Here is a 22,447-nt window from a genome sequence, read left to right as displayed (position 1 = left end):
TTTTCAGTCTTTGTCTTGTTTATTTGTTGATGAAGGGTTTCTAGGAAGATTTAGCAGTGCTTCAATTTTCTGGACGTCATCTTTGGATTGATTTTTCTGTAACCTACTTTCAATTTCTTCAGGGAGGAGCTCAGTAAATTGTAGTCTGGCTTTGCTGCAATAAAAGAATGAAAAGAATATATCATGTACTGCTCTGTTTTTTAGTTCTTAGATTTTTTTTAAAAGATAGTATTTATCCATTCTTCCTGTGCCTTATGAGCAAACATTACTCTTTGTACATCAAAAACAACGACTTCCTATGCTCTCCTAATCTGTTCCACTCACAGGCTGACTACTATTATCACATCACCAAAATGGACACTGCAGTGGCAGCAGCAGCTTTGATTCCTAAAATATTCCAGAGTTCCTGCAGGGGTATCATGCAAGAACTAAAGCACCCCCAGCTCAAGTGTGAGCCTTGAAAACTGGCTGCCCTCTTGCCCTCAGGGCCAGGGGCAGGGCGGTGGGGGGGCGGGGGCTGATGTGAGGCCTCCTGCCACTCCATCACCTCTCTGTTGCCAGATGTTAAAGGAACTGCACAAAGGCTGTAACAATTTCAATATGGAAAAGTCAGATGGGACAACACTACAGACGTATATTTACAAAGAGTTAAAATCCAATTTCCAAATAATACATCAGTTCTTTTTCTAAATCTAGTATTAGCTTCTTCCTTTTTTTAAGTGATTATCAAGGTCATCCATGACTTTTTCCCCAACTCTTCATTACAAGGTTTGACCACTTCTTCTAGATCTCCATAGCTAGTTTTCTACATTTTCCACTCACTAAGGTAATTTTTTATATTCTCACTCTGTTTGACCTTTCTGTAATTATTTTCAAGCCAAGAAGCAGGCATATAGTAAGTTCTTTAACTATGTATTGAATTAGGGTGCCTAGGTGGCTCAGTTGGTTACGCAGCTGCCTTCAGCTCAGGTCATGATCCCAAGGTCCTGGGATTGAGTCCCACATCAGCCTTCCTGCTCAGTGGGAAGCCTGCTTCTCCCTCTCCCTGCTGCTCCCCCTACTTGTGTTCTCTCTCTCTCTGTGTCAAATAAACCAATAAAATCTTTTTAAAAAAACCTACATATTAAATTACCTCCTCAGTAATACCACATATATATTGAAGACATATAAATATCCGATAAGTTTTTGACCCTTTTTCCTTCTAAAGTATCTTTCATTACTATAATTCAATTCAGTTTATTGTTTTTAGCCATTCTTGAGATTTTTTCCATCTCTAAATAACTGATCAACTTTTCTAGTTATTTTTCTGGTCTCCTTTTTTTTATTGGGATACAATTATTATCTGTTCATATTTTTCAAAACGTTAATACATCTCCAACTTTCTGTATCAAATTCAAATACCAATATACTTTCCTTACTTTTCCAACTCCTTTCTCAAAGCTTCCTTTTCTTAAAAAACAAACCAAACCAAACCAAAAAAAAAAAAAACAAAAAACAAGTTTCTTACGACACCTAAAGACCTAGAAATAAACTAATGCTTTCATGCTTTTAATTCTCCACACCACATTTTATGCTGGCACTTAGAATTTTAAGTGCTTTATTCTACAACTTAGATAACTACATATTCCACCTACCCTCTTAATCTGGAGAAGAAGAGTGAATGAAACAAATATATATTGAGCATTGCGGTGTGATTCTGCCCTCAGAATGGCTGAGAAAACAAGAGGGCTTGAAGTTAAGTAAAATAGCCAAGGTCATAGAATTAATCAATAGCCTAGTTGGGATTTAAGGTTTGTTTTCAAGGTTTCAGTGGCTGCAGAATCCATGCTTTTTCTCGTATAGAACCTAAGTCCCAGAACAACTGATCTAGAGATATTAAGAATTTCCATGTGCATATGTGTGTTTAGCACAAATGGAAGCTTCAAGTAAAAATATGATTAAAAAAAAAAAAAAAAGACTTTATCTATTTAACTACCAAAACAGCAGCAGCTTTCATCAGTACACAGGAAGCCAAGCCACAAGAATCCTTCGTACCAGGAGTCCTAGGTAGCAGCCTGTTACGGTCATCTTACAAAGAATCAGCACAAAGTCCACTCTCAGTCTGATAACTGGACCCCAGAGAGTGACTAGATGGCACAGGTCAAAGTTTTCCTCCTCTTCAGTGGCATCCAGTCCACTAACAGCCACTTTAACTACCTAATTCATGTGCATCCACAGCAAGAAGTGAAATCTTTGAATGTAGACACCTAACATGCTCTGTATTGTTCACAGATGCACGTGTAACGTGGGATATAACCTTTTAAATAATGCCAAGTGAAACTCACTCATTGCTGTCCATTTCCTTTAAGTAATTTCCCATGCAGTCAAGAATATAGAAAAAGAAAAAAAAATATGCAACCAAGTGAGGTCTGGAATATCTTAACTTAAAAATAAATATATCTAAAGAATGTCCCTCATCAGATTAAAATAAAATTAGTGTCTTTCAGTTTTCTATTCTTTCAGTAAAAAGATTAAAAAACCAGATAGTGTACAAGTTGAAGAAAATGAAACACTTCTTTGAGTTTTATTTATTTATTTTTCTAAGTAATCTCTACACCCAACATGGGACCTGAACTCATAACCCTGAGATTAAGAGTGCTCCTATGACTGAGCCAGCCAGGTGCCCCAGAAACTCATCTCTGTATTGAGAGGCAGTTTAGAGGAGCTGGGTTAAGAGAGCATCAGGCTGGCTAAGAAAGTCAGATACCCTCATCTTCACATGCTCCTTACCTCTCTTCCAGCTTCAGCTCATGGAGTGCCTTACGATCCTTCTGTGTTCTCTCTTGGACAGTCTCACCATGGAACTTCTGAAATGCCATCAACAGACTTCCTACAGGAGTGCTGAGAGGGAAGTAGAGAAAGCTTTGGACAAAGGAGCCATAAGCCCACACACCATGGGAAGGTTTGCTAAGGCATGAGCAACACTGACTGAGCCACTTCTTCTCTGACAGGTATAGGAACTCTAACAAAGTGTCCTTGTCGAATGAAGAGAAAATTATTAAGGCAATTTCCTTCCTCCTCTTCTAAACGGTAGAGAAAAACAATCACGGCAACATCTTAAAATTAACTGGTATAAAAACAACAGGTCTATAAGTTGGCTCTGTGTTTTATCATGAATGATAAACTGGGAAAATATATACTTATGACAGTTCTAGTAAGGAGATTTATACCAAAGATTTCTCAGAAGTGAAATCAACACCAGGAATGGTACCGAACCCAGTAGGAGGCAGGAACTGTGGAGGGCATTTTTGGTTGGAGGAAGGATACTACTAGCTTCTGGAGGTAGAACCCCCAAAACATTCTCAAATTCAGAAATCTGGCACAACAGTCTCACCTGTAATGTCAATAGTTACTATCAAGAAACTGATATAGATAACACTTATTACAATAACAGGAGAGGGTTTGGTTCTTGTATTCTTGAGGAGAAGGAGTTTTTGTCTCTGATATAACTTAAATTTCCACAGACTGAAATGTAAGTAAGCTCATTCAAAAAAGTATTTTTGCTAAATGCATATGTCCACTGACAAACAGATAAAGAAAATGTGGTCTATACAATGGAGCACTATGCAGGCTTTAAAAAGAAGATCCTGTCACATGCTACATGGATCAACCTTGAGGATGTTGTGCTAAGTGAAATAAGCCAGTTATAAAAGGACAAATATTGTATGATTCCATTAATATGAAGTATTTAAAGTAGTCAAAATCATAGAAACAAAGTAGAAAGGTGGTTGCCAAAGGCTGGGGGACAAGGGGAGGGGAGATTTAATGTTTAAAGGGTAAAGAGTTTTCAGTTTTGCAAGATGAAAAAGTTCTAGAGATCATTTGTACAAAGTGTGAATATACCTAACACCACTAAACTGTACACTTAAAATGGTTAAGATGATAAAATTTATGTTATGTGTTTTTAATGACAAAGAAAAAGAAATTACTTTGGCTTCTAATTTCAACAATTTTCCCTTTCAAACTAAGCTGGTATATTAACAACATAACAAGGAGTGCCTCGCTGGCTCAGTCACTGGAGCATGTGACTCTTGATCTCGGGGTCCTGAGTTCGAGCCCCACATTGGGGGTTGAGTTTGCTAAAAAAGCAAACAAAAAAACACAATATAATAAACATGTCAGCAATGGATTATGACATGCTGAATTTTAAAAAAGAATGCATCAATCTACAGTGTTACTTCCTCCTAAAAAGGGGATAGAAAAAGGGAGGGCATAGGTGGAGGGAAAGGGAGTACTCTTCTATTCAAGTAAATGCCAACTAACAAAAACAAAGAAAAGACAGAACTAACAAATCATTTTGCAACCATATGTGTAATAACTGATGACACCAACAGTTATAATAGATCATTAAAACCACAAGAAAAAAGATAGCTGGAGAACAGGCTATTCAATCTTATCCTACAGATTATTTGTTAATCACAATGGGAAAAAGATACCCTTAGAGTGGAGGAATTTAGTAGATACCAAATGTGGTAGGCAGAATTCTAAAATGGCCCCCCAAACTGTCCTGCCTTAATCCCTCAACTATAAATATATTATACCCATGATTATATTACAAGGGAAAATTTTACAGATATAATTAAGGTTAGTAATCAGTTGAATCTGAGTCAATCAAAAAGTAAATTATCTGGATAAACCCTTTAAAAGCAGAGTTTTCCTTGGTGGCAGAGTAGAAGTCAGACAGATTCAAAACATGAGAAGGATTCAACAAGCTGGTTGCTGGTTTGAACATGGAGGGGGGTCACCATGAGAAGGAAAGGGATATCTCTAGAACAGTGGTGCCTGGCTGACAACCAGCCAGGGAACAACGACTTCAGGCATATAGCCACAAGGATCCTGTCCACAACCTGAATGGTTTAGGAACAGATTCTTCCCCAGAGCCTCCAATAAGAGCCTGACTGACCAACACTGATTTTTGTCCTTGTAAACCATGAACAGAGAGAGCCCATCTGAGCCCATCTGAGTCTGTAGGTCAGTCTTCTGACCTACAGAACTGTGATGTGATAACAGGTAGTGTTTCAAGTTGCTAAAGTTTGTGGTAATCTGTCACCCAGGAGTGGAAAACTACTGTACCAAGTCATTAAAATGTATTTCATTTATAATCGATGATACAATGTCTCTTGATATGATACATGGAAAAGGAAACAACTTCACCTATATTGTGTTCCTGATGAAAATATTTAACCTAAATCTAATCCTGAGGGGATAATAAAAAAAAAAAAACTGAGAAAGTTTCTGGGGGGGAAAAAGGCAGTGGAACTGTTCTAGTTTAAAGGAATCAAGGGGTGCCTATGTGGCACAGTCAGTTAAACCTTAGATTCTTGGTTTCAGCTCAGGTTGTGATCTCAGGGTCCTGTGCCCGAGCCCCATATCAGGCTCCGTGCTCCTGTGGAATCTGCTTCAGTTTCAGTCTTCCTCTTCCTCTGCCCCTCCTGCTTGTATGCACTCTCTAAGAAATAAATCTTTTCTTTTTTAAATAAAGAAATCAAAACCATAAAAATGATATACAATTGGATCCTGGGTTTAAAAAAATTATTATAATAATTAAAAATTTTTTTACTATGGACCCTATCTTAGATAGCTACATTGAGTCAATGCTAAATTATTTATTGTGATGATTATACTGTGATATCACTGGCAAATATTCATCATTTCATCCTGGGAGATACATGCTGATATATTCAGAGATGAGGAATTATGAGGTCTCCAAAGACTTAAGCAAAAAGAAAAAAAGAGAAAGAAAAAGAACTGTACACACATTACACACATATACAGAGAGATATAAAATGAATACAGCAAATGTTAACAACTGGTGAATGCAAGTGACGAAAATATGGGTGTTCAATGTACTAAGTCATTCAACTTTTCTATAGGTTCAAAATGTTTCAAAGTAAAAAGCTGAAGAAGAAAATTTTTAAAATTTATTAAACTAAACAAACAAAACTTTTTTTTTTTTTTTTAAGAACATGCTTGCTAATTGTTTCTTATTCCTTTTTCCTGCTCCTTGCAAATACCATTGTTCAAATTACAAATAAGTTCAGGTGTCAGTGATATATAAACAGTTTTTACTCAGTGACAACTGTAAGTAAAATCAACCATTTGGAGTAGAATTTGAATTTGACAGTCAAAGCCACTGCCAATATAAAACTGAAGACCTAGAAATGAGTGAGATTTTAACAGGTAAGGCATTAATGAATGTTGTGTTAATTTAGAATGAAATTGTGTTAACACTTACCCCAGCAAGGCTCCAATTATGCCACCAGCCACCAGACCATGCAGGCCCAGGTTTATTCTAAAAAGACCTCCTGTGACAGCTATTTTAAAGCAAACAAACAGAAAAAACCCTGATATTAAATTTTCTTTAAACACTAGAATCTATCTTTTAAGTTTTCCTTCTATAAAAGTGACATAAACCCCTAAGTAAGTTTTCTGAACCCAATATGAATATACCATCATGATCTCTTCCACACTGCAGGTTCAAAGGAAAACATTCCTTTTATAAACCTACTTTCTCCATCTGTTCTAGGGTCCAATCTCTTCTCATTCTCTTAAATGTTTGCCCACCTCCTCTTAAGAATCTGTAATTTCTTCACTTCCACCTCTTCCATTTCTTCCTTCTTCAAGAAAAGCTTTCCCCAAATAAAAACCCCTGCAGTTTATACCTCCCCCCACCACCACAGCCTCACCCCTTTCTTCACTGCTACACTCCTCAGGCAGGCCTACAAGCGGGCATTTAGCCTACAGTGCCACCTGGTGGTCAGTGTAGAGGTCCTCTTTCCTTCCCACCGGAATGCTCTAACTATGATGTCATTCATTTTCCTCCCTCACTAGGTACAATACAGCTAATGCCATCTCAGGTAGTAAATTGTTTTTTTAAAAAATCTGAGACCTATTTCTCTTATTTAAGAACTATTTATGATTTTTTAATTTTTTATGTTTTAAAATTAACAAGAATGAAAATTATCTTTAATTCTATTACCCAGAGGTAGTAATAAATTTGATCTTTTTTTTTTCCCAAATGAAACATTTTTAAAAAATAAGATACTTTTTAAAAAACCTGTTAGAACAGCCAAAATCTAGGACACTGACAAAACTAAATGGTGGCAAGGATGTGGAGCAAAAGAAACTCATTCACTGCTGTTTGTAACCCAAAATGGTATAGCCACTTTTGAAGACAGTCTGACAGTTTCTTACCATATGGTTCAGCAATCATGCTCTCTGGTATTTAAACAAAGGAGCTGCAAATTTATGTTCACACCAAAATATATACACAGACATTTATATATAGCAGCTTTGTTCATAATCGACAATACTTGGTAGCAACCAAGATGGCCTTCAGCTGCATAGGTAATAGTAGGTAATGCATAAACTGGCATTCAGACAAAGCACTAAAAAGAAATAAGCTATCAACTAATTAAAAAACACTGGAGGAGGGGACGCCTGGGTGGCTCAGTTGGTTGGATGACTGCCTTTGGCTTGGGTCGTGATCCGGGAGTCCTGGGATCGAGTCCCGCATCGGGCTCCCAGCTCCATGCGGAGTCTGCTTCTCCCTCTGACCTTCTCCTTGCTCATGCTCTCTCTCTCAAATAAATAAATAAAATATTAAAAAAAAAAAAAGACACTGGAGGAAACTTGAATGCATATTATTAAGTGAAAGAAGTCAATCTGAAAAAGCTGTACAGTGTTATATAACATTCTGGAAAATGCAAAATTGTAAACAGTAAAAAAAAATATCAGAGGTTATCAGAGGTTGGTAGGTGGGATGCACAGGTAGAGCAGATTTTTAGGGCAATGAAAATGATCTTTATGATGATGGATATATGTCCTATTTGTCCAAACCCACAGGATGTACACCAAGAGTGAATCCTAAAGGAAACTATGGACTTCAGGTGATAATGATCCATCACTGTAGGTTCTTCAATTGTAACTAATATCCCACTCTGGTGTGAAATGTTCATAGTTGGGGAGGCTACATGTAAGTTGGGGAGGGAGTATATGCAAAATCTTTGTATCTTCTGTCCAATTTTACTATGAACCTAAAACTGTATTAAAGGTGGGGAGGGAGTAATGAGGCTTATTAAGCTGTAAGCAGCCATACACCAAAAATGGAGTTGGACTCTTTATTACACATAACTGTGTTTTCTATGAATAAAGACAATTTACTTCGTTTTTCTCATTCTTGGTGCTTTTTGTTTCTTTTTCTTACCTGAATGCACTGGTTAAAGTCTTCAGTATAATGCTGAATATGACTATATTTTTCTCAAGTACCTAAATTACAAGTGTATACATCTGTGCTGTATTCCTAGTCTTAGGGGAAAATCATTCAGTCTTAAACATGACATTTGCTGCAGGTTTTTTCGTAGATGACCTTCCCTTTTATTCCTAGTTTGTTGAGAGTTTTTAATTCTGAATGTTGGATTTTTGTCAAATGATTTTTCTAAGCTAACCTTAAATTCCTTGGATAAACTCACTTGGTCAAGATATAATCATCGTTATTTGTTGCTGGATTTGGTTTACTAGTATTTTGTTAAGGATTTTTGTGTGTATACTTTTTTTTTTTTTTTTTTTTTTAAAGTAAGCTCTATACCCAACATACGGCTTGAACCCACAACCCTGAGATCAAGAGTCACATACTCTGCCAACTGAGCCAGCCAGGTACTCCTGCGTATATACTCTTGAATGAGAGTGATCTGTTGTTTTCTTTGTTGTTTTCATCTGGCTTTGGTATAAGGATAACACTAGTCTAACAGAATGAGTTTGAAAGTGTTCTTTCTTCTTCTATCTTCTGGAAGAGTTTTTGAAGGAAATTTCCCAAATACCCGTTGAAGACATCTGGTCCTGGGCTTTTCTTTGTGAAAAAAATGTTTATAATTTAGTTTATTAACTTACATATGGGCTATCCAGATTTTCTATTTCTTCTTGATTAAGTCTTGGTAATTAGTGTCTTGTTTTTTCTTCTTGGTCAGTCTTGCTAAAGGTTGTCTATTTTGTTATCTTTTCAAAAAAGCCAACTTTTGGTTCCACCCATTTTTTTCTTTTTCTTTCAATTTCAATGAATTTTGCTTTAATTCTAATTTCCTTCTGTCTGCCTACTTTGGGTTTATTTTGCTTCTCATTTTCTAGTTTTTAAAGGCAGAAGCTTAGATCGTTCATCTGAGATCTTCTTTTATAATGTAGATGTTTTTAACTGTAAATTTCCTACCAAATACTTATTTGGTGCATCTTAGAAATTTTGACATGTGTTTTCATTTTAATTTAACTCCAAATATTTCTAATTTATCTTGTGATTCTTTGTGGTCTATGGGTTATTTATAAATATGTTGTTTAATTTCCAAATACTTGTGGATTCCCCCATCTTTTTTCAGTTTAAACCCACTCAAGTCAGAGAAAATATTTTGTATGATTTCAGTACTTTAAATTTATTAAGACTTGTTTTGAGGCCTTATATACAGTCTAGCCTGAAGATTATCCCATGCGCACTTGAAAAGAATGTGTATTCTGCTCTTGTTGGGTAGACTATTCTACAGATGTTGGTTCATACAGGTTGTTAATGTTGTTCAAATATTCTATATCCTTGTTGATATTTCCTCTAGTTGTCCTATCCATTACTAAAAGTGGCATATTAAAGCCTCTAACAACTATTACTGACTTGGCTATTTCTCCTCTCAATTTAGTGTTTGTTTCATGTATGTAAAAGCTCTGTTGCTAGATGCATTTATGTTTATAAATGTTGTATCTTCTTGATTGTTTTTAACATTATAAAATATCCTTCTCTTTGTTGCTAGCATTTTTATATTAAAGTCTATCTTGTCTGATACTAGAAGAGCCACTCAAGCTCTTTTCCCTACTGCTTGCATAGTTTATCTTTTTCCATCATTTTACTTTCAACTTACTTGTTTCTTTGAACTAAAATATGTCTCCTATAGACAGCATACAGTTGATCTTTTTTTAATGGAGTCAGACAATTTCTGCCTATTGATTGCAGTGTTTAATCTACTCATATTTAATGTTATTACTGATATAGCTGGGTTTAGGCCTGCCATCTTACTACCTGTTTTCTATATATCTTATTTCTTTTTGATCTTGTTATCACTTTAAAAAGTTACTTTCTTATTACTTGCTTTAGGGATTATCCTACACTTAATTTATCACAATCTACTTCAGATCAGTAACGGTTTTAGTCCAATAACATGTGCAAAGACTGTTCCAATACAGCTCCACTCTTCTTCCATTTTTGTGCTATTATTGTCACTTACATTATGTATATATGTTAAAACACAACAATACAATGTTATTATTTTACACAATCATATATACTTTAAAGAAGGGAAAACGTTAAGAAAGAAAAAAATGGGTTTATGACTTCTTTTCTATTAACCTACATATTCACCATTTCTAGTACTTTTCATTTCTTCCTGTCAAGTTACTACTTCGTAACATCTCCTGTTGGAAATATGTCCCAACATATTTCCATTCCTTCCCTCTCATTTGTGCTATTAATGTCATATTCAGTTTTAAACATGCTATATGTCTAATACTTCAATTTTATGTATTATTATTTATGTATTACCTTTTGTATCAGTTAAAAGAAAATATATATTTATATAACCTTTAATAATTACTTATACAATTATCTTGACCAATGCTCTTTAATGCTTCATGTAGATTGAGGTTACCATCTGGAATCCCTTCCTTTTAGCCTAAAGAATTTCTGTAGAATTATGTAAGGCAGTTTTGCTAACAATAAATTTTCTTTGTTTATCTGCCAACGTCTTCATTTTTGCCTTCAATTTTGAAGAATGGTTTGCTAGATATAGAATTCTTGGTTGACAGCTTACTCTTTTCAGGCCTTTGAGTGCCATTCTACTGCCTTCTGGCTTCCATCATTCTGATGAGCAATCAGCTGTTAATCTTATTGGGGCATTACTTGTATGAGTTGGTTTTTCCTTATGGCTTTTAAGATTTTTCTCTTTCAATAGTATAATTATTACATGTCTAGGTGTGACTCTCTTCATGTTTATTCATCTTACAGTTTGTTGAGCCTCTTTGATGTATGGATTAATGTTTTTCAACAAATTTGGCAAGTTTGTAGTCTTATTTCTTAAAATACTTTTTTCTGCCCCTTTCTCTCTTTTCTCTCCATCTAGCATTCCTAGCAACCTGTTGGTATTTGATGGTGTCCTATAGATTGCTGAGGCTCAGTTCACTTCTCTTCATTTAAAAAAATTCTGTCCTTCACGGGCACCTGAGTGGCTCAGTCAGATAATCGTCTGCCTTTGGCTCAGGTCACGATCTTAGGGTCCTGGGATCAAGTCTGGCGTTGGGCTCCCTGGTCAGCAGGGAGTCTGCTTCTCCCTCTCCCTCTAGCCCTACTCACCACTCATGTGCTTACTCTCCTCTCTCAAATAAAATCTTTAAAAAAATTCTGTCCTTCACAAGAGACAATCTATATTGATATTATCTTCAGGTTCACCAATTCTTTTCTGCTACTTCAAATATGATGTTGAACTCCTCCTCTCCAGTGAACTTTTAATTTCTATTGTTATATTTATCAACTCCATAATTTTTACTTGATTCTTTTTTAGAATTTGTCTTTACTGACATTCTCTATTTGATAAGTCACTGTCATCAAACTTTTATTTCTTTAGAAATGGTATGAAGCCTTTTGCCTGCTATGTTCAATAGATGGGTCCTGTCAGAGACAGTCCCAAAGACTGCTTTTTTTAATCCCATCTTTGCGTGTCTTCCATTTTTTTTTTTTGTTTTTGTTGAAAACTGCATATTTTAGGTAATAAATTACAGCATCTCTAGAGTTAGGACATCCTTTCACGGGATGGCTATAATTCTTTGTTTCTGTAACAACTTGCCTGGACCAATTCTATGGAGTCTTTTTTTCTGCAGACTACAGCCACTAATGCCTTTCTTTAATTTTTATCTTTATGCCTGGCTTCCTAGGCATCATACTGGCTTAAGCAGTCATCTAATGAGTCATCAGAGGTTATGCTTAAACATCTCAAGTGAGTAAGGTTTCCATCCCTTGCCAATGTATCTGTGGTTGAAGAATGCATTCAAAGTTTATAATCTTTTCTGGCTTTTTCTTTTGGCATCCACAATTAACCATTACAATGAGCTAAAGATAAGCAGCTTGCTAGAACCCTTAGCAGTCTCTCCTGAATTTGCATAAATACTTACACACATGTGCAACTTTCCAAGTGCTAGGAATAAGTGGGATATTAAAGACTTCTTGGACTGTCTTGTTCCCTAGATATCCCTGTTAAGATTCCACCTCCTCTGCCAGGCTATTCCTCACCTCAAAAAGTACCAAAACCTCAGGTTAGGTGTGTGACATTATCCTTCCCTGTTGCAATTATTTTCAGCAATACCCTTGGAATTTTCTGATCTCTGCTCCAAATAAACCCAGCCACCTTAAGCAGCAGAAGCTGATTCTCCAACCTATCCTTGTGAAATTTCTGCAGCATGGAGCTGTGGGTTAGAGGGCAAGAGCAGCCCTAGGCTGAAACACCACAAACTCTCTGTGTTCTTAATGAGACTCAGTATAAATTCTTGGATAAACGCTTACTGATCAGTTGGGTCCTTGTGGTCAACTTCAAGCATCTTTAAATGGTTGTTTTTGATAATTCTATCAAATTCTATTATTGCTTTTTATAGAGAGGAATTGCCAAGCTTCTCACTCAGCCATTCCAGATGTCAAATATACATTTATAAATGTCCAGATTGAATGCCAAATAATAATAATGAGAGGAGATATCCTTGACCTGATTCTGACTTCAGGGGAAATTACTTTATGCTACACCATTAAGTTCAATGTTGGTTGCTGGTATGAGATAAAAACTTCTATTGTATTAAATGTGTTTTTCTATTCTTATTATTTTTACTAATTTTTAAAAAGATTTTATTTATTTATTTGTCAGAGAGAGAGCGAGTGAGCACAAGCAGGGGGAGTAGCAGTAGAGGGAGTAGCAGGCTTCTTACTTAGCAAGGAGCCTGATGCAGGACTATTTTTACTTATTTTTACACTCAATTTACATTCAAGAAACATCTTTCTATTCTACTCTGCATCAAAGAGTTGTGAAAAAGGCAAAGACTTTCTCTGATCAAGTAAGTCATCTAGGGACGCCTGGGTGGCGCAGTTGGTTGGACGACTGCCTTCGGCTCAGGGCGTGATCCTGGAGTCCCGGGATCGAGTCCCACATCAGGCTCCCAGCTCCATGGGGAGTCTGCTTCGCTCTCTGACCTTCTCCTCGCTCATGCTCTCTCTCACTGTCTCTCTCAAATAAATAAATAAAATCTTTAAAAAAAAAAAAAAAAAAGAAGTAAGTCATCTAGCAGAGAAGCAAAATAACAGCTATAAAATAATGTTATAAGTGCTTCAATTAAAGTATTTACAGTAAATTATGGGAACACAGGGGAAAGACACCTAAAAAGAGCCAAAGCCAAGAAAATAGGGGCTAGAAAGGACCTCTAGGGAAGCTGAAGATGACAGATGAACGTCAAAGGTAGGTCCAATAAGAACTGAACAAAATTGTCTGTGGGACTGGGAAGACAGGTTCAAGAAGATGGACCAATACATGTAAAGCAAGACTATGCTGGGTTTGGGAAATCAGAGTAGAGTCATAGGGTGGAGCAAGAGCAATATATGGGGGCCAGACGAAGAATCAACATTAAAATGATGGGAAACTATGGAAGAAACTCAAGCAAAGAAGTGTTACAATCATATTCATATTTCAAAAAAGGCAACACTGGAAGTGGAGCACATGAAGACTAGAAACAGGGAAGACCAGACAGAAGCAGTGGGAAAAAAGAGGAGCTGAGGGTCCATATATATTAAAGGAATATAAATGATAGAACTAGAACTTTGGAAAGCGGGGGATAAAGGGCAGAAGCATATCATTGCTTAGCTTTGTTGCTGTTGTTGTGGTTTTTGTTTGTTTGTTTGTTTTTTAATTTAACAGGGTAGAAGATAGAGAACATAACAGCAGGGACAAGTATGGAAGCTGGAGGAGGAAAACAGCTTGGTCTGGATACAGGCATTTGATTCTACACAGTACCCATGGAAAAATGGTTGCAAGTTAAAAAAAGGAAAGTTTGAGCTGCTTCCATGCTATTAATGCCTATTTTTAGTTTTGTATTTTAAAATGTTTCCACTCAATTGTTAAGCTCAAATTATGTGTATGAGTGTTTGCCTGTGTGTATATACATATACACAGAATACGTGTATGTGTATGTATAAACACAAGGAGAGCATGCACCCCATAAAGAGCACAAGTGATAAAGCAAATGGGCTAAAATGTTAACAACAGTTGAGCCTCTATATATAAAGGCTATATGGTGTTCCTTGCATTACTTTTATTTTTAAAACTCTCTGTAAGCTTGAAATTAATTCCAAATTAAACATTTTTTAAATGTTATGTACACTATATATATGTTTTTGTATGTGAGAGAATGTACATGAGTTAGTTAGTGCTTGAGTGTATATGGCACTTTATTTGCATTTCTGGAAATAACATTTCAATATGTTTTTTAATGTTCATTTTAAAGAGTTCACATTTACCAGAGGCATAGAGCTTTAAAATAAAATCCAAGCTCTTACCATGAAAAATCTGATCCCTTTCTACTTCACTTAACCAATCTTATCTCAAAGTCACTCTTTCCCTCACTCACTATGTTCCGGTCGTATTATCCTGCTCTTGAGAAACCTTTCTTGCCTTAGTGCCTTCATCCGCAATGTTCCCTTTGCCTAGGCTACTCTTTTTTATAGGGCTTACTTCTTTCCATTTTTCACACATCAGCTTCAATGTCACCTCCTCATAAAAACCTTCTCTGATCACCCTGACCATCCCACTGCTTCACCTATTTGCTACCTTTTATCACAGCAACCATTCTCCCCAACCACATTAGATGGTAAACTCCATGAAAGCAAAGACTTTTTCTGTTTTGTTCACCAAGTACACCAAGAGCCAAGCATAATGCCCTTCATATATTTTAAAAGAATGTTGAATGAGATGTGATAAGAAGCTAACCAAAGAATTCAGTAGCTCTTATTTATAAGTCCTTAAATATTTTCCAGACCATATTTGAGAAGACTGAAAAACATAAACAAGAACAAAAATGTCTTACCTCCTGCAATGACAAAATGGCTTAGGGCATTTTTATTTCGGTACACATTTAGACCAGTGTTGACTGTGCTGTGAAGAAGAGAGAAGTAAGAAAACATAAAATTTAAAGTATATTCCCCTTACTTACTTACTTTCTTTTTTTTTTTTTTTTTTAAGATTTTATTTATTTATTTGACAGAAAGAGATCACAAATAGGCAGAGAGGCAGGCAGGGGGTGGGGGGAAGCAGGCTCCCTGCTGAGCAGAGAGCCCAATGTGGGGCTCAATCCCAGGACCCCGAGATCATGACCTGAGCTGAAGGCAGAGGCTTAACCCACTGAGCCACCCAGGCACCCAATTTTCTTGACCACAATTTTCACTAAAAAAGTGCCCACTATGTCAATTCCTGGTCTTACTCTAGGCCCTGTCAATGTGTTCCAGATTACTAATATGCCTATGGATTTTCTAGGTGACCCGCCTTCTGGTCAGAAGAATGAGCCAAAGAACAGTCAAATTTCTGGAAAAAATACTCACTTAGAAACAGAAATGTAAAGAAGAGTTTTGCAGAATTTCTCTTACTTAGAAACTTTGTACCTATTTGGATAATAGTTGACTTCCACCCATGGATACAAAACTACATTTGGCCTAATCTTTTACGCAGAAAGATAAAAGTTCTTGAGGTGAAGGGTATTATCGATCACTTTCATGTGGGTATTTAGTTTTTAAAAATCCCACTTGCTCAAAAGATGTGCTCCTAAAAGAATACCGAGAGCCTTTGTCATGATTCAGAGAGCACTTACTTGAATATAGTCACAAACACTGTAGTTCTCCAGCTCCAGCGCCAGCCATACCGGATGAAGCCTCGTGTGGCTGCACGATGTGCAGATTGCTAAAGGTAACGAAAAGGCTGTGAGGCTCCAGAACACCCTGGTACCTTCTTTATTCTGAAACTGGGGCAGAGGGATGTTGGCTATGGATTAGGCAGGGACACCTCAACAGAAACATCCTACAATCTCTAGAAATATCATTGTTTAAGTGGTGAAGCTAGAGTGAAAGTCCCACACCATTCTATTCCATCAGGAAATGGAAAAGGCACTAAGAATTACCAGTGTCAAAAAAAAAAAAAAAAAAAAGAACTGCCAGTGTCAAGCAAGTAATCTAACAGTGAGGCATAAATTGACAATCTATATGGTAAATGCCATGGCAGATATAAAGTTAGTGGTAGACATGCTTTTTATATTCAGGAAATCTTGGGGAAAAGAAACCATAAAATTAAAAAGCACAACCAATTAAATGGTAAATTAAAGGGAAAGGATGATAGTAAAATAGATAGGCAGGAAAGGAACAGAGAAAGAAAAGAGAACAGATATTTACCGTACATCTTCTATGTAAAAGTTGCGTTAACGTAATTACCTCATCTAATATTTACAACATGTTTTTCAGGCAGGTGCTTCAGTTTTTCCACACACCATGGAGCAAGTCTGGTGTAATATTCTGAGGATATGGTCTAGACTTTGAGAGAATTCCCAAGTGGATCCTTAACTACTATATGATATTGGGCAAGTCAAAACTCTCTGGAGTATCAGGATGGATGAACTCATGGCTTTATGTTTTGTTTTCTGTTGTCTTGTTTTGTTTTTTTTCAAGATTTATTCATTTATTTTAGAGAGAGAGCATGTGAGCAGGGGGAAGGGCAGAGGGAGAGGGAGAAAGAGAATCCCCAAGCAGACTCCCTGCCTAGCACAGAGGCCAACACAGGCCCCAATCCCACGACCCCAAGATCATGGCCTAAGCAAACACCAGAGCCAGATGCTCAATTAACCGAGCTACCCAGGTGCCTCTGAACTCATGGCTTTTAATAGGTGGATAAATAAAAAAATAAATATAAAAGAGTGTATGAATATGTGTATAAAAGTACAGATGAACACACACATTTCCTAATTTTGTCTACTTAGTGTCCAAAAGCCATGATAACTCTATAAGCAATGAGCATACCCAGTATCAAATCTTAGTTTTTAGATACCATTTTCCACTAAAAGAAACTAGAATGCTTTAGTGATAACTAATTCTGGGGCTGGTGCTGGGAAAGCAAAAGGTGAGCCAGCAACATGCTGCTATGCTCAAAAGTAAACATATGTTCAAAGAATGATGGGAACAGATCAAAAAGACAAAGGAGCTAGTTTGAAGGTCTTTTAACTGTCCAAATCTAGGTCAATTTGAGCTTCACGATAAATAATGGTAATAACGGATTATGAACCTATAGACTAAAGTTAAGAATCCATGAGTCTACACTGATATAAATAAATCATAAAGAAACAAATACAGGAGGAGGGAAAGTTCTTCCTTAAAGCTATATTTACTAAAAAATAAATATAGGAAAGATGGAATTAGAAAATAACCATATAGCAACCACCACAGTACTAACTCTTCCAGGTAAGCGTAATCACTGAATGCTAAAACTAGAGCACAGAAATTTGTGGAAAAATAGGATATTTACATAGTCTCAAAATATCTTATAAGTACGCATAAGAAACTTACTAATTACAAGGGGGAAAAAAAAGTAATCTTACAGTGGATAAACCTGGCAAAGACCATCTCACCCAAGTGCCTCAAGTATATATCATCAGTAAAGAAACAAAAGATACTATGTGCTCCTGATATAATGTACTAAGAAAAAAACAACATCAATTCTAGGATGTTCTTGGTAAAACTCACAGCTGAAATCTGATCATGAGGAAAACGCTAAACAAATCCAAATTGAGAAACATTCTACTAAACATATAGCCCACAATCTTAAAAAATGTCACAATCAAGAAAGTTAAAGAAACTGTTCTAGAGGCAAGCCTAAAGAGGCATGAGAGGCAAATTCAACATCTGATCCAGAATTAGATCCTGGACTGAAAAAAAAAAATTATTTACTTTTCAAATAAATTATATTAGTGGGCCGACTACCAAAACTTACATAAAGTCTGTAAATAAGATAAAAGTACTGTATCAGTGTTAATTTCCTAATCTGGATAATATATTGTGGTTATATAAGAGAAATGTCTTTGTTTTCAGGGAAATATATGCTGAAGTATTCATCATGACTATACCTTACTCTCCAGCAGTCACCAATAAATAACAGTATGCATTATACAGAGAATGATAGAGAATGATAAAATAAAGCGATAAAATGTTAACATTTGAAGAATTTGGGTGAATGGTAGAGAGGAATTCTTTGTACTACTTTTGCAACTTGTCTAAGTCTGACATAATTTCAAAAAAACTTCAAAACAACCCTCAGAGCTGTAACTTCCTCACTTATACAACAAAACTGATATATACAACAGAACTGATATACAGATCTAACAAATGAATTAGCACTGCAGTTATAAATGCTAATTATTGTTTTAGTGTGAACTACTGTCCTTCATGGAGGCTCTATGAATGGGGCTAATATGCTACAGCTAACCTTGATGATTTAGTGAGGGATAAGAAATATATTTCAGGAAGTAAAGCCATGGTGGTAATCCCTCTGAAGATAGGAACCGTGGTCTGACAAACCATGTGTATGCACTTTAGTGTTAGGACTTCCACTGTTATTAAGTATAGACTTTGTTTCTCTACTCTGACATCATAAACCCTCCCAACCTACCTACCTGAGTAAATTTAAAGTAAATCGCAAACTGCTGTGCCCTCAAATACTTTGAGAATAGCAGTACTTACCACAGCATCAAACCGGTTATGATAAATTTCTGCTTGGCTCTGCTCAACATACCGCTGTTTAGCATGAATAAAAGCTGGTATTCCCCCATATGCCCAGCCAATGATGCCTGCTGAAAGTGCCGCCTTATAAATATTCTCAAGTTCCTTTGAAGTTCTCTGTTGTTCACTAGGAAGGACATCAGAAAGACAATGTTGTTTGAGATCAATTTATGGATACTGCTCTCCGAAAGTATGTTCAAGATTATCCCAATACTAACATCATATCTTTCATCATGGGCAGAATCTTCTGATAAATTAAATCTTCCGATGAATTAAATAGCATGGTTATATTATAAGTACCTCAAATCTCAGCCAATTTTAATCTACGCTGTTAGAAATTAGGCTATTAGTTGATTACTCTTGGAAAGACAGTGACTAGAAGGGGCACAAGGGGAGCTTCTGAAATGCTGCTAACAGTCTCTCGGTATTGGTATATAGTTTTTGAAAATTCATTGATCAATATACTTATGTATATTTTTCTATGTGCATACTATATTCCAACAGGTTGTTTTTTTTTTCCCCCTAAGGTGCTTTTATTAGAGGACTATTAAAGTCAACCACATCTCTGGAAGCAGGAAGAATCTGTAAGCTGGATCCAAAGATCAGTATTTTCCTTTTTGAAATTTTTAATAAGGATTTTACTTATTTATTTATAGAGAGAAAGAGAGAAAGTGCATGAGCACAAGTGGAGAGAGGAGAAGGTGTGGGGAAGAATCTCAAGGAGACGCCTCACTGGGTGCAGAACCTGACCCAGGGGCTTGCTCCCACAACCCTGAGATCATGACCTGAGCCAAAATCAAGAGTTGGACACTTAACTGACAGAGCTGCCCAGGTGCCTTGTCAGTAACAATTCTGACATCAGAATCAATGAGTCTTTACAGTTCCTGCATCTACAAGAGAAATCTAATTTCTTAGAAAACTAGAATTCTTCTACTTATGTCAATAGGAAAAACTCCAGTAATTTGAACCCTGTATTTACCTTTTATAGTGAATAAGATAAAAAACATTTACCTAAAAACTGGTATATGGTAGAAGTCAGAAGAGAAAATATAAAAGAGCTTAAAACTTAACAAGCCAAATGTATATGCTTTGCCTCCTTTTTGTTCCCTGAAAAATTCCATGACCTGGGTGATATTTATCCCCATTTTGCTGATATGGAAATAGAGGCTCTAAGTCCTATGGTTGGCCCAAACAGCTAATGAAAAGTTAAGAAACAGCATAGTGGTGGAAAGGACCTAAACTACAAATGGTAACATGGTTGTGGTTCTGGTTCTGTCACCCACTGTTAAGTAACCTGCAGCCAGATCACAATCTCCATAAACCTTAGTTTGCTCATCTACAATGGAGGGGAGCGTGGAAATTACACTGCATTACCTTCAAATTTATTTCAGCTTCAGCATTCTGTGGTTTATAAAGCTGGTCAAAATAACCCTCTTCTATTATGCACTACATAGGATCTTTCACACATATCTCAACTATTAGAAGGAAGAAGGAGAAAGGCTGCCTTGTTGTCTTTAAAATGAAGATGAGGGGTGTCTGGGTGGCTCAATGGGTTAAGCATATGCTTTTGGCTTGGGTTATGATGTCAGTATCCCCAGATGGTGGCCCATGCTGGGTTCCCTGTTCCTCCCTCTCCTTCCGCCCCTCCCCCTGGCTCATGCGCTCTTACTTGCTCTCTCAAATGAACAAATAAAATCTTTTTTAAAAAATATGATGAAATCTCAAGAAAGCAAGTAAATATGATTCTGTCAACAATCTCACAATCTCAGCAACATCATAAAACTTCAAAGTTAATTTAACCACTGGATTAACACTGTAGTATGGTAATACACTCCATGAAAGGGCAAATTTTTCACCAGTAAGTGATAAATGAATAAATGATGAAATGAATGAATGAATGAATAAAGTATCCTGAGTTTTTCACTACGGTTAATTCAATGTGAAGGGTTATCCTTTATTCTGAAATAACCTTAACTGTTAATTCAGCTAGTATCTTTTTTCATAAAATGAGAAATTAGTTGCTACTATTTTTTATATATTCCTTATTTGACAGAATAAAAATTTTACAGGTCTCTTTGCATCTCTTCAACCTTCCTGTTTTGGAGAGGAGCAGGGGTTATGGCCACAAAGTATCAGTTTGGAATAAAATGAAATATGAAAACGAATACTGGAGCGGAATCTTGCAGATGTGGATTCCAGGGTCAGTCTGGACACTAATTAGCTCGGTCCAATTCTTCTAATTTGTAAAGCCAGGGGATTACACTAAAACTATATTCCCTAAATATCCCTAAGAGCTGGAACATGGAATGAGTTTCACCCTTACAGTCTTAAAACTTGTCCCGTCAATTATCACAACTACCAAATGACAATGTCAGGATACAAGCCTGGGATACAAATATTACAACGCCAAATCTTATTTAAAAATAAACCACATCCAGGGGTCCTTCACCCCAAGATGGGGCACCTCTTCGTAGTCCCCTCCCCACAGACCCTAGGCACTTTTACTCTTTGACAAACAGGTCCCGGAGGCGGTCCCATCCGGATTCCGAGTACTCGGGCTTTGGGACGTTAGAAGACAGCTTCTGATTCTCCGCGGGAGCCTCCGAATCGGCGGCCACAGCTCCCGCAGCAAAAACCCGAGGGAAAGGACTCAGCTGCCTGCAGGGGAAACTCTGTGGGGCTGGCCGCCGCACCTCCATGGCCTTCTCCGAACCTGCGGAGAGACACACGCTTGGGTTCTCAGGGCTGCAAGGCCTCCCGAAAACACGGTGGGAGGACAGTAAGGATAACCGCAGTAATAAGTTGGTGAGCCCATGCACTACGCCCCACCTAATCTGCTGCCAGCCTCGTCGCCACAGATCTGGACATCCTCTTCCTCCGTGCTGGTGCTCACTTTGGAGGACCTTGGGTACACGAGACAGGAAGTCCCACCCTCACTGGGGCAAAAGCCAATGGGCGGGGAGACGGCGGAGCCCTAGTCAAAATACTTCCGGGTGGAGACGAGACGAACCCCAGCGGTGTCAGCCCTACCCAACCTCCACCCTGGAAGGGAATTGACGGCCAGTAGCCACCTTAAGCTCTGCACGGGCCGGCTTCTCATTTGTTTTCTCCGGGTCTCTCTCGGTCTCCTGGGCCGCACAAACCGGGTCTAGGGCAGGCTCCAAGCGGCCAGATGTTGTCACAGGCTGAAGTAATCTAACGTGTTTAAAACTCCGGAAATTCCACACGAATGCAAAAGAAAATGCAGTATTCAATTCTAGTGGAGTGGGAAAGGGAAAGACAATTTGCACAAATACAAGCCCAATCTGTCACCAACGTGCTGAGGCCTCCCGGCCTGGGAGGACACCACCCATAGTCTTCAATTCTGGTTTCTGGAAAGAACCATGGCATTGAAGATGGGTCTTGGTGCCAGATGCACGGAGATTTGCAGAACGCTTTTTTGAAGAATCAGCTTTGGGTGGTCTTCATAAGATGGATTTTACTCCCTTTAGTTGATATGCCTACTGTTGCTCGAAAGGCAGGACAACTTATGGAATTCCTACCAGG

General features: G+C 37.3%; 1 protein-coding gene across 1 annotated transcript; it reads right to left on the bottom strand.

The window, feature by feature from the left end:
- TIMMDC1 (translocase of inner mitochondrial membrane domain containing 1) lies at nt 1-21,824 on the bottom strand. Its single transcript, XM_044251448.1, has 8 exons — nt 21,731-21,824; nt 21,407-21,614; nt 18,863-19,028; nt 15,955-16,043; nt 15,178-15,245; nt 6,275-6,353; nt 2,770-2,880; nt 1-154 (listed from the first exon to the last, which is right to left on the bottom strand). The coding sequence occupies exons 2-8, from the start codon at nt 21,598-21,600 to the stop codon at nt 4-6; spliced, it is 858 nt and encodes a 285-aa protein (XP_044107383.1). The 5' UTR covers nt 21,601-21,614; nt 21,731-21,824; the 3' UTR covers nt 1-3.
- Between the last annotated feature and the right edge of the window lie 623 nt (nt 21,825-22,447).

Source organism: Neovison vison, chromosome 6 (assembly GCF_020171115.1).
Source record: "Neovison vison isolate M4711 chromosome 6, ASM_NN_V1, whole genome shotgun sequence".
Lineage (NCBI taxonomy): Eukaryota > Metazoa > Chordata > Mammalia > Carnivora > Mustelidae > Neogale > Neogale vison.
Note: the sequence above shows the minus strand (reverse complement) of the source record. Positions and strands in the feature narration are given on the sequence as shown.